This window comes from Nyctibius grandis, chromosome 7 (assembly GCF_013368605.1).
Source record: "Nyctibius grandis isolate bNycGra1 chromosome 7, bNycGra1.pri, whole genome shotgun sequence".
Classification (NCBI taxonomy): Eukaryota; Metazoa; Chordata; class Aves; order Nyctibiiformes; family Nyctibiidae; genus Nyctibius; species Nyctibius grandis.
In genome coordinates, this window is record NC_090664.1 from 8,991,277 (window position 1) to 9,003,613 (window position 12,337).

The window sequence follows — 12,337 nt, forward strand, 5'->3', positions numbered from 1 at the left end:
ATGTAATGCAGAAAATTTGGCTTAGAGGTCAAAACAACAGATTCAGAATGATTACTTTGGCATAAATGTCCCATTTATCTTCTTGTTTGTTAACTGGGCAGAGACACAAACAAGGCAGCTTTTTGCAGAGAGGGAGTGGAAAAAACTTTAGGCTCTTTCTGCGGCATTAGTAATAAATTATATTTGCTTTAGAGGAGGGCCATGAAAGTGGGTTAAAAAAAAAGTCCTCAAAACTCATGTGGCTGTTTCCTGCAAGCTCAAGGTGTCTGTTTCCGTCTTGTTTTTTTTTTTTTTTTCAGTTTGTTGGAGAAACAGTTGTAGTTATCAAATGGTTTGTTAGACATGAGCCATATAAGTTAAATCACCTGTTTATACCTCCTCAGAACATAAAAAACACAGGTGTTTCCAGATGTTGATATTTATTATTTAGGTAGTAAGGAGACCTTATAAATGATATAGATTTAACTAGACAGTATCGCTCTGACCTATTGTGGTGTTGCAGTGTTTTCTCTAGGATTCAGCCAGGCTTATAACCCACTGCCGCAGATTGCCTGGAAAACAGACCTTTTTAGCTCTGCTGGCAGCGTAATTTAGAGCATAAGGGTCTTGTACTTGAGCTGCTTGATCCTCGGAGGAAATCTGAAAGCTAAAAAAGTGCAAGGGAAGTGTCAGAGATGACTGTGAAGGAAATCAGTAGGCGAGGAAGGAAGTCAGAAAGAACTGATTGCAAGGTGGTTTGAAGGAGGATTCGATGTTAAACTACAGCAGAAGGTCCAAAACGAGGACCAGATTTTGACCCCTTATTACAAAGAGGTGGAAACCTTGCATGTTTGCCAGATTACTGAATTCAACCTCTGACATGTCAACATTACTACATTACTTTCTTTTTCTTTTTTTATTGTAAACTCAGATTAATGTTGGTGTCTGTGTAAGGGTAACAGGCTGCTGTTCCAGAGGCAGAGTTTGAAATAACACGAGCTGGCTGGCCCTTGCCACTCTCTGGGGATAGATGTGCGGGTTTTTTTTAATATTTTGCAATGTAGTTGTGTTTAGATTATCAAGGGTCATTTACTAAACAAGGCAGCTAAGGTATCGAAGCAGTGTATCTGCAAGTGTAGCCCTCTGCTTGGGCTAATTAGCCTTGCTACTAGTAGCCTGGCTACTTAGAGCGTTGCAGCTTTTGGTGTCTGTGGGATAACTACGTTGAATAAGGATGCCCCATATTGGTATATAACCCCTGGAACAACAAGGCCATTGTTTTTATTGGTATCGCTAGGTAATTCTACAAGTAGGAAGTCACCTTTTTCTGCAAGTGAGACTTAATCTCAGGTTGCAGGACAGACAGCCTTGCCAAGTGAATTTCCCCTCGGCGCACATATGTGTGTGGTTATCTTCAGATGCAGAAACTACCAGCTCTTCTAGTGGAGGCAGAATTTATTGCTCGTAACTGGATATAAAACCACTATACTGATCAACACACATGAGAAATGCTCAGATCTTCAAAGCAGAGAGTGCAAATTACTGCTGGTAATCCTTCCTCAGCATCTCTTTAATAAAATTATTGTGCAAGAGTCCGCATAGTAAACAATATATTTTTTTAGCAAAAGTAATCTCAGAAAAGATTCAGAGCCATGCCTGGCTCTACCGACGGTTTGGGAGACAGGGAAGGTATCAGTGTGTGTTTCCGCTCCAGTCTAAATTGCTGCTTTGTTCTTGCTGACTTTTTGTCTTCAGTCTCCCAGCTCGCTGGTGAGAAATCCCCGCTGTTTGGCACAAGAAGTGCTTGCCGTAGATGAGAAACGCCAGAGCAGCTTTCACGGTAGGATGACAGTGCTTGTTCCTCTCCTGGCCAGATTTCAGGGCGGTCATCCTTTGGGGTCTGAGCTGAAGGGGCTTTGGCATGGTCCGGGTGTCCTCAGTAGATATCTCCGGAGGAGAGGTACAAGCGTTCAGGTCACACACAGGAGATGCGGTCAGGGTTTTGCCAATATGGTAGCGATTTGAGTCGATTGCATGTGTTTTAGTGCTGGGTGGAAGTCTGAAATCAGTAGGACAATGCGAGAAAAAAGGATGAAACCTTTAATGGAATACATTTCCAGTCTTGCTGGTCTTTTTGTTTTATAACGTCATCTTCAAAGTGCTGGTTTTTGTTAAGAACAGCCATAGGATTAATTGTGCTCTAAAGATTTTAGGAGGTAATATTTTAATGGTACCTGTGAGTAATTTTCTGAGCAGTGGCTCAGTAAGCACACCCAGGGAAGTTCAAAAATCGCTCTCTGGTACAGTTTCGATGCAGAGTTACGTTCGCTGAGGACACAGAGATCGCCTCCCCCTCCTTCCTCCTCTGAGCCTCCGTGTGTTTCGATGACAGTTGGTGGGTGACGGGGTGGGAGGCCAGCTCCGACGGCTGCCTGGTTTTGGTGCGTTTTGGGGAACAGGACAGCCATCCCCAGGGTGACACAGAGAGCGGCTGGGCACTGGGTTGAAAACCGGTACCTCAGCAGGGACTCCCCGGATCGTAGCGCTGCTTTGTCCCGGGCCGACTTTTTCAGACCTCTGAATTTTGAAGCTTCTGGGGTTTTCCCTAAAAAGAAAAACAGTTGCGTATCTTCTTGCAACGGTTTGCCATCAGCAAGGGGGAGGTGTTGCTCAGTTGTGTGCTTTCACAGTGTTTTCCTCTGAGGAGCCATTTCTGCCTTCACCTGTGGTTGCTTTGCTGTTAGAACATGCTTTTGGCTTTCAGGCATCACATCGTTTTCTCAGAGTTTGTTTTTTTTTTTTTTTACCACCTCAAATGTGTGGTGAGAGCGCAGAAGTTGTTTTTTGCAATTTTACAATACAGCTAGTACAGCTGAGAGAAAGACTGAACATCTTAATGGTTATGGAGCTACTGTGTCTTAGCGCGGTTTTTTCTAAGAGACATCCTATCCTCCTGTGCACGGTTTCACCAAGGCTTTGATGTGACCTGGGATGTCTGCCAGTGGATCACAGCCTGAGTTTACCCCGTTTGGAGGATGTGCAGGTATCTAAGTGACCCTTTCGTGCAGCCCCAGTTCAAGAGCGGACTGGAAATATTGACGCTTCTGTGTCAGACTCAGTGCTGCATCCAGCTTTAATGGCGGCCAACAGAAATAGCACAGATGGCAGAAATGACGTAGAGCTCTCTGATGCTCAGCCTAGTCTGCTGCGCACGGTAGTACATCATACTGCCTGTCAGCAAGGTCAGTATCCACGGAGGGCTCCAGAAACGTGTGCGCTGGCCGGGCACCAGTGGGTCTCGTGTGCTGCAGAATGGTGGGCAGCAGGGTCTTCTGTATGGTATGGGGGGGCTGAGGCCTCTGGGCCTTTTGTATTTAACCTGCCATTAGTAATCACATGTCCAGATTTATCTGACAGCTGTGGTGCTCTAAGAAGGACTGATTTTTGTAACGACAGAGGCCCGAGCTTGTCAGTGTGAAAGGGACCCAGGAGCAGCTGCCAGTCTGCGGTGATTCTCGCCCATCTGCTGTGCAGATACCACAGGGTGCTCCATGGTCCTTAGATAAGTGACGAGTGAGGTCCACGCTGCCTCCCCAGCGACACGGTCATGCACCTCCACAGAGCCCTGGGATCTGGACATGGCCCTGTACCATTACATTTACCGAGAGCAATCTCTTGTCTTTGAACATGGGTTTGTGACCCCATTGTCCTTTTAATAAATAATGGAGAAGCGACTTCAAAAGAGAAAGTTGGGTCCAGCTCCCCAGCAAGCAAATGACGTGTCTCCCAGCATCCTCCTTGGGTCGTTGCAAGTCCCTGGTAAACCCCTCTCTGTATGAACTTCAGAAGGAGAGCGCTGTCATTTGAGAAAACGATGGACAAAAGCCACCAGCATCCCGGGAGTGCAGCCTGGCGGTATGCCTATTATCAGCTGCTAAGCAAAGTGTGTTTATTTTAGCACAAAGGCACTAGTGGCTAAGCTTGAAATATTCTGAAATTGGTGCTTAAATGACTCAAGCTCATCCTGAAGGTCCCACAGCTAAACAGTTTAGACAGACGTGTTAGAGATGAGCAGTACATAAAAGCACGAGGCTCAAACCTCCTGTCGGGAAGAGGAACAAGAAATCTTGTAAGAATGAATGAAGATGGTAGGGTTGACATGCCAAAGAATTTTAATTGTCTGGATTTCTTCGGGTGAGAGATTACCTAAATTCAGGGTGAAATGAAAGTGAAATACAGTCAGGAGCCAGCAGCTTAAGGCACGTAGTAGAGCAATTGATGCTGAAGGCAGCAAGCCACGCATTGATATTCCTTGGTTTGTGAAAGGATATAGTCTCTGTAGTCATCATGATGCATATTGAAAGTGATGCACATTTAAAATAGGCAGTGATCAATATGTGGTTCCTTATATACCATTTAAGTTCTCAGTCCTTCCTTTTGGTGAAATTACAACAGCATCTCCGTGTTCAAGCAAAACCCATGCCAGCCTCCGCAGGCACACAGTCAGAAGTATCGCTTTTGAGAGGGACTTGTTTAGTGCTGTCCCGTGGCAGGGAGCTCAGCGCAGGGACAGAGGCCACTGCCGCCCTGCTCTGCACTGTGGGGCAGTTCCAGCACAGTTTGTGTTACTGTTGTGGCCACAGCCAGAACGAGCATTTCCCCACTCCACTGGGACAGTCCCCAGCTCAGCCTGGGGAAGTGAGCTTTTCCTGCATCTTGCTTTCCCATGTGTACGATGAGGAGATGCTTCCTCACCTCAAAGGGGTGATGGGAGGAGAAGTCCATCCGGATGTGGGCAGGGAGAGGCTGAGAGCAGGAGAGGAAGAAATTAGGTCTGTCTGCATGCACCGCTCCTGCAGTGGCTGTAGGGGTACCTAGTTACTCACTTTTTGGGCAGATTTCCATTTACACTTCTGCCAGGGGCTTAAAGAGAGTTGTGGAGAGGAGCTAAAAATAGTCAAAATGACCACTTCTTCCCTAAAGAAAGTAATTAAGTCGTCCCCCCCTTTCCCTCAAAGTGCTCTTGGTGTCAGCACCTCTTCTTCATGGGCCCATGTAGCACCAGCAACCAAATTATAAATCCTTTATAAAGGGGTTTATCCCTCTGCTGAATGAGCTTGCAGCAGAAGCCCAGATACAGTGCACCAGCTGTGGCACCTTCTCTGAAGGTCTGTTGCCATCAATCTTGACCTGCTAATGTCACAGGGTTAAAAATATACCGGGTGCAGAATGGCTGGTAAATGCTGTTTTTGTCACCATGGAAGAATGACGTCGTGGCAGCAATCCAAACCTCATCCCCTCTGCTGTGATGGCTACTGCTCGTGCGCCAGCCGTTGTCCAAAGAAGTGTCTCCTCATTGCGTGGCTCCACCTGTATGTTTTTCCTCACTGCTACCAGCTTATCTTTAAGGAGAGACTTTGCATACAGGTGGAAAGTCGCTTGGGCACCTGCCCATTGCACTAAACTGGAGCCCGTGCTACCGTTTGATTTAAAATCAAAGTATAATGTTTTTTGTTTGTTTTTCATTTTTAGGAGTGCCAATTCCCAATGCTGTATTCAAATCAGCGGGAGATTTTTGAGGGTACTTCTTGCTGCGTTAGGCTTGTTGTTAACTCGCTTAGGGCCACCATTGACAAGGGTGCTGCAAATCCCAGTTATCCCCATGCATGTCCTTCCCCTCCTCAGAAACCAGGACTCTGTGACTGCTGGAGAGCGTGCTGGGCGTACCTGTGGACGGGCAGGCACACGGGAGGGGTTATCGTACAAGTACGCACCACCCAGGGTTATGGGCCACAAAGCTAATGCGTCCAAGATTAGATACTTTTTATTTTGGGCTCCAGGTCCTGTTTTGGTGTCTGCAACCTTGGCAAAGCATCAGAGTGGGTGAGAGAAGTCAGAGCGGGATGCTTTCAGGTTTGTTGGGTTTTCTTCCATGTCCCATCCGACGTCCACATTGGTGCAAGGATGGGCTGGCCTCCAGGCAATGTGGTTGCCCCCAGCAGGGATTAAAGGAGAATGGGGGACGACGAGCGCGTTGGGGCGGCATGCTTCTGGCTCCTGTGCCACCCGGTGAACACACAGCTGAGCAACGCCTGCAGCTGAACCACGAAGCTGCTGCACGGGCAAACCAGGGCTTGTTCCTTGAGAAACACGCTGCCGTGTCCTGCGCCCACCTTGCTGGCTGAAACCTGGGCAGGGCACTAAGGGCTGCTGGTGAAATGTTGGTCTGGCTGAGTTCACTGGCAAAACTTCAGAGCGTCACTGGAGCATCTCCATTTCCCAGTGAGCAGTGTGCGTTGTTTCCCAGCCTGGGAGTGCCCTCTGGTGTATGCAGGAGATGGCAAAGCTCTTAATTTATTGAAGTGATTTTACCTGGCTTCCTCTTTTTCTTAATACTTTGCAGCCAGCATGATTAATCGTCGAAGGCTGCCAGGCAGGTGCATGCCACAAAGCACTGAGAGGTGAGCTCCAGACCAGTCCCATGCGTTATCTGCGTTTATACGCCTAGCTGCTGATGATCATTTTTTAATTATACACGCTTATCAAGCAGGAGGCTTCTGGGGCCTGGTGTCTCGGTTCCGATTTCCTTCCAGCAATGCCTGGCAGATCCCTGAAACCAGCCTATGGCAGGTCCTGCTCCGGCTGTGCCCAGGCAGTGCTGCTCTCCCTGCCCTGGGCGCTGCCTCCAGGCACGTGCTTGTGGCTCCTTGACTGAACAGAGCAATCAGAGCCGCTCCGGTGCTAGGCTGCGTTTCAAACCCCTGGCTGGATAGGGAAACCAGGCTGCAAAGAGGTAGGAGCAGCTTTTTATGAACAAACAAATCCTAGCCCTTTTCTCCAGGGGGAAGGCAAGGCATTTAGAAGAAGTAGCGGCAGCGTGAGTGTGTGTTGCCATAGTTATGTGGAACTGAAAACAGACGGCGAATGTGAGGCATAAACACAAAAGCTGCAGTAAATATAAATCTTCCCCTTGCGTAGAGTCCTTTCTTGGAAAAACTGTGTCATTGTATCTCTGTGAGGACATTCTGGTTTGAAAAAAATATTTTTTTTAAAATGCTTTCAGATTTTTGTTGGCAGCTGCAATAATGAATATGCTGGTTGGGAGCAGAGAGAAGTGTGTTCGACGCTCCGGTATTGCACTCTGCTGGAGGCAGACCGGGTGGTCGAGTATTGCAGTGGTTGAAGGCATGTTCTAGTGGAACAGCATGGGAGATGACATTTTGAGGAACGATGTCAAGAATGGATCAACCTCTGCATGCCTTTCCTTCTCCTTGCTTCTCTCCTGGGGTGTTTTCTGGCGTGAGTCAGAGTACCCTCGCTTGCTCTTGCCTGGTGATTTTGTGTTGTAATCTGACAGGAGGTGGTCCAGGCTTGCAAAGCTACCTCCTCCTGCCCGGAGGTGGGACTGTTGTCGAGATCCAGCAATTGGCGTTCATCAGCAATGGAAGAGGAGACGGGGTTAGTTGTGCTGGAGGGTGGGAAGACCCGTGCTGGGGTTGGGTGCACTTCTCCAGCTGTGCGGTGACCATGCTTGGATGTCGTCATTGCTGTTCACTTCTCAGGAGCCAGTTTTCACTCACATTTTCTCCCCGCCCTCTGCTGACCTTTCTCTTCTCTCTGTGTTTTTCCCTCAGGTCGAAAGCTGAGAGGAAAAGCCTTTTATTTTGTCAATGGCAAGGTGTTCTGTGAAGAAGATTTCCTGGTAAGCACACAGCTGACCCTTGTGCTGGCACGTCTCAACCTCTCCGGCAGATGCACAGCTTTTCTGCCCGGCAGCTCTGCCCATGTTCCACACAGCTCTAGTCCAGAATCCTGCCTGGCCTTTCTGCTCCCCCTTTACCCAGGGCCAGCCCCAGCCATGGTGGCCACCCACATGTGGTGCTGGAAGTAGCTGAGTGAAAGACCACGGTTTTGCACTGCAGAGCCTGTAGTTGAAGCTGTGGCCTCTTGCGATGGCTCCTTCAAAGTGTGTCTCTGTGGCCGTGCTGTGGCGACAGGAGACAGGACTTCAACCACAACAACCCCCTGCAGCGCTACAGGCTGGGGGAAGTGTGGTTAGAAAGCAGCTTGGCGGAAAGAGACCTGGAGGTGCTGATCGACAGCCGGCTAAACATGAGCCAGCAGTGTGCCCAGGTGGCCAAGAAGGCCAATGGCATCCTGGCCTCTATTAGGAATAGTGTAGCCAGCCGGTCTAGGGAAGTGATTGTCCCTCTGTACTCAGCACTGGTGAGGCCGCACCTTGAGTACTGTGTCCAGTTCTGGGCCCCGCACTTCAAGAAAGATGTTGAGGTGTTGGAGCGAGTCCAGAGGAGGGCAACCAAGCTGGTGAAGGGTCTGGAGGGTCTGACTTATGAGGAACGGCTGAGGGAGCTGGGGTTGTTTAGCCTGGAGAAGAGGAGGCTCAGAGGTGACCTTATTGCAGTCTACAACTACCTGAAGGGAGGTTGTAGTGGAGTGGGAGTCGGCCTCTTCTCCCAGGCAACTAGCGATAGGACAAGAGGACATAGCCTCAAGCTTCGCCAGGGGAGGTTCAGGTTGGACATTACGAAGCATTTCTTCTCAGAAAGGGTTGTTAGACATTGGAACGGGCTGCCCAGGGAGGTGGTGGAGTCACCATCTCTGGATGTGTTTGAGCAAAGACTGGACATGGCACTTAGTGCCATGGTCTAGTGACATGGTGGTGTCAGGGCAATGGTTGGACTCGATGATCTCAGAGGTCTCTTCCAACCTGATTGATTCTGTGATTCTGTGATTCTGAGATGAACGGCTACAGAAGAATCAATGAGTGAATTTCCCTTTCCAATTAACTGGTTTTGCTTGGGCGTCTTAATGGATATCTTTCCATTGCCCTCAATGGATTTTGTGTGAACGTACCCGAGCATGAAGCAACCCCATGGTCCTCTCCTTGGCTGGTGGAGGTAAAAAGCCATATACACCCCTGCCCTTGTGCCCTCATAGATGAAGCCTTCATTGAGACTTGAAAAAGTCATATTTGCCTATTGACTGGGGAAGTCTAATGATTTTTGTCAGAGAGAAGTAAATTAATCTTGTTTGCTCTCATCAGTATGTTTTACACAGGCTGAAAATGGAAAGATTGGTTAAATGCATCTAAAATACTTCATTTTTGCAGTTTGCATTTCCACCGTTCAGACAGGACTGAAACCTTAGACAGATGCTGTGTTGTGCCTGGGGTGCATGTTGCGGACATGACAGGCAGTTCCTTAGCGTTAGATCTTAGCAATAGCAGCAGGAAAGGTGCTCTGGGCAAAATTGAATGTTATACTACCAGAGAGCTGTGACAATACCACTGACCTTGGAGAAGCTCCAGTAGACCTGTAACAGTGTAACCGAAAGAAGAATTTGGCTTATATATGCAGATGTTGTGATATGAATGCGATAAACACAAATGGCATGTAGATTCACGTGGTCAAATAAGAAGGTAAAAGTCATATTAGTAAATGCCTTATTTGCATGTGCATTTATGGTATTTACTTATATACTTAATTAAACTTAAATTTAGGACTTGAAAGTTACAGGAACTCATCATACTCCTTCTGAACGGTGGAAGTCTGATGTGTTCATAGAATATTCTCTGGGGACCCATCCACACCCATACTGAAAAGAGCACTGCAAAGTTTAGCTTGTGTAAGGAGCACAGAAAAAGGCCAAACAAATAACGCCCCATAATGTGCTGTTGTTTATGCTCGACTAGCCTTGTGAAATTTTAAGCCAATTCTTTTTTTTGTCCTTGCAGTATTCTGGTTTCCAGCAGTCAGCTGACAGGTGTTTCATTTGTGGTCATTTGATAATGGACATGGTAAGTGATAATTGCTTTAGGACAAAAAATCCCACAGCTTTTTAGAAGAATGCATCAAAAGCAAAATATATTCATAAACAGTACTGTCTGTTACCATCTGGTAGTCTGCCTAGTGTGAGACTGGTAGGAGAAAGAAAACGCACTAAGCCTCTTGTTGATTTTTTGCGAGGAAGTGAAGCTGGCGCCCTGCTGTATGCGATGCAGAGACTTTGCTCTGTCTGTTTTCAGTGCAAATTGAAAATCAGAGCCTTCAGCTCTTTCATCCCCTTTCGGGCTTCCCTGGTCAGTGTATTCATAATCTTGATACTTCCTGCTCAGAAGTGCCGTGGCTCTGCAGTGCTCCCTTGCTGTGGGGCATCAGCGTGGCTCTGCTGAGCCTGTCTTTCCTGTAGTCAAGCCATGGCTTCCCACGTACCTTCAGGATGAAGCTGCTGTCTTGTTGCTGCTTGTTGTGGGTGCTGGAAGGTGTTGGGGCTGATACCTTGGGGAATGGGTTTAACCCAGAGTATGTGATCCAGACCTCAGTTCAGATCTGTCTGAGTCCTTGAAAACTGTTCAGTAGATGTGTGGACATCCTGCTGAAGCAGGCAGTTCTCATTAGCCTATGACAGGTACCATCCCTTCAAGATTTGCACAGAGTGGGTCACGGCTCAGGGGTTCAGCTGGCCTTTAGCCAGCACCAGACAGCATTCAGTTGTGGGTGATTCAGAGGGAGACAAATTCATGGTCATGTAGCTGGTGAGCTACGGCCGAGGCAAAGAAATTGGGAATTTCTGAGTGTCTAGTTCACAGCACGCCTCCCAAGATTTTGTAATGCTTATCGTTAATTATCTTTGCTTGCCTCCTCCTTACACTGGAAAAGCATTAAAATTGGAAAAGCTATTTTATACTCAGAAGTGGTATTCCAGGTAGTAATTACTGCCCCAAAGCCAGCAGGTGAATTGCAGCTGTTGAGTTCAGTACAGTTTCCATAGTGTGTTAATTAGAAAGCCAGGCTAGCGAGTACAGAGCTCTTGGATATCTAAGGCATTACGAAAACCTAGCAATAGTATTTGTTTCAGCCACTCATGGAGAATATAAAGATCTATTTCCTTTTGTTGGCCTGGTATGTCTTGCCTTGTGATCCTGCTAAGTATTGTCCAACTGTTGGCTTCAGAAATTATTTTATTTCCTTTAAATTTCATCACTTTCTAATGCTAAATACCTTGACTTGTTTTCCTACTCATGCTAATAATTCATTTCTCTGGAACTGGGTGATATGTATTGATTCCAGCTGCCCTTTCCATCCCTGTTAACTCATTTTTCAGATGAGGTGCCCCAAAAAAAGACACAGCCCCGCTGATGAATACGCAGCATTGTCTGATGTAGAGCTGTGTGTTTATTATTTTCACCTTTATTGGCTGTTCGCATGCTTTTTTCCTGTCTCTTGGTTTGTTGCAGATCCTGCAAGCTCTAGGGAAATCGTATCATCCAGGCTGCTTCCGATGCGTGGTCTGCAACGAGTGTCTGGATGGTGTGCCATTCACCGTAGACTCTGAAAACAAAATCTACTGTGTCAGAGATTACCACAAGTAAGGACAAAACAAACTGCAGAGATGCTCTGATCAACAAGCCTCTAATTTAGCTTTTCAGCTAATTAGGAAGCATGGATTAGTAAAATAGGGACAAGATTAGAAGGTAGAAGTTTGAGGATGGGGCTAGACCCTAGAAATTAGTGATGTCTGTCCTCTTGCCCTGCCATTGACTTCTGTGTAACTCTGAGGAAGCCACTTAACCCCTGGGCTTCAGCTGCCCCTTCTGCAAAGCAGAGATAGTGAGAAATAGTGCTCATGAAGTGTTCAGTGATGTAAGAAATCAGTCCGCTCTAAAGTAAGGCTGTGAATGCCTGATGAAATCAACGGGAGTTGCTTTTTGAGTAGTTGCAGGGCTGAGCTTGACTTTTAAAGAATGCTTTTAGAAATCAAGGTGAAACTTTTATCCAGCTCTAAATTAAGCAACCGATAAATCCACTTAAAAAACACTTGTCATGTAGTAAAATAAAATGGCTGTGCTCTTAGCTGATAGTTATGATATTAGACCTCATATATCTTGAGTGTCCATTTGGCTCACTTTGCTCTTTCCTCCATTTTCTGAGCAGGCAGAGTATTAAGTGTTGCTCAGGCAGCCCCGGGAACTGTTCTGTGTTGTGCCAAGATCAGAGTTGTCTTCATGTGCCACCGTTGTTCTGAAATGATGCACATTTCCTTGCTATTTCATTTAATTATGTATTTACCATGTTACATTGTGTTATAAGGCCTTAAGGAACCTTACGGTCCCATGGTGTTTTCTCTGAGGTTTCCTGCCCCGGTGCAAGGCTGCCACTTCTTCTAATGTGTTTTTCTGGGGACGGTCCTGCTCAGTTTCTCCTCATTCTCTCTTCCAGTTCTCTCAGTAGCTGCCAGGAATTCTACAGTGGGTTTGTTTTTTTCCTGGCACTAAATGTAAACTGTAAGATCTCTTTTTGCCTGACTGAGCAATGTGTGCCAAGCATTACTTACAATC

General features: G+C 46.9%; 1 protein-coding gene across 1 annotated transcript in view; it reads left to right on the forward strand.

Moving 5' to 3' along the window:
* The window catches only part of LIMD1 (LIM domain containing 1), a 35,762-nt gene that overhangs the window by 15,259 nt on the left and 8,166 nt on the right, over nucleotides 1–12,337 (forward strand). Inside the window, exons 3-5 of the mRNA XM_068404804.1 lie at nucleotides 7,614–7,681; nucleotides 9,734–9,796; nucleotides 11,237–11,367. Of these exons, the coding sequence (XP_068260905.1) occupies nucleotides 7,614–7,681; nucleotides 9,734–9,796; nucleotides 11,237–11,367 (262 nt within the window). The remainder of the gene's footprint in view (nucleotides 1–7,613; nucleotides 7,682–9,733; nucleotides 9,797–11,236; nucleotides 11,368–12,337) is intronic.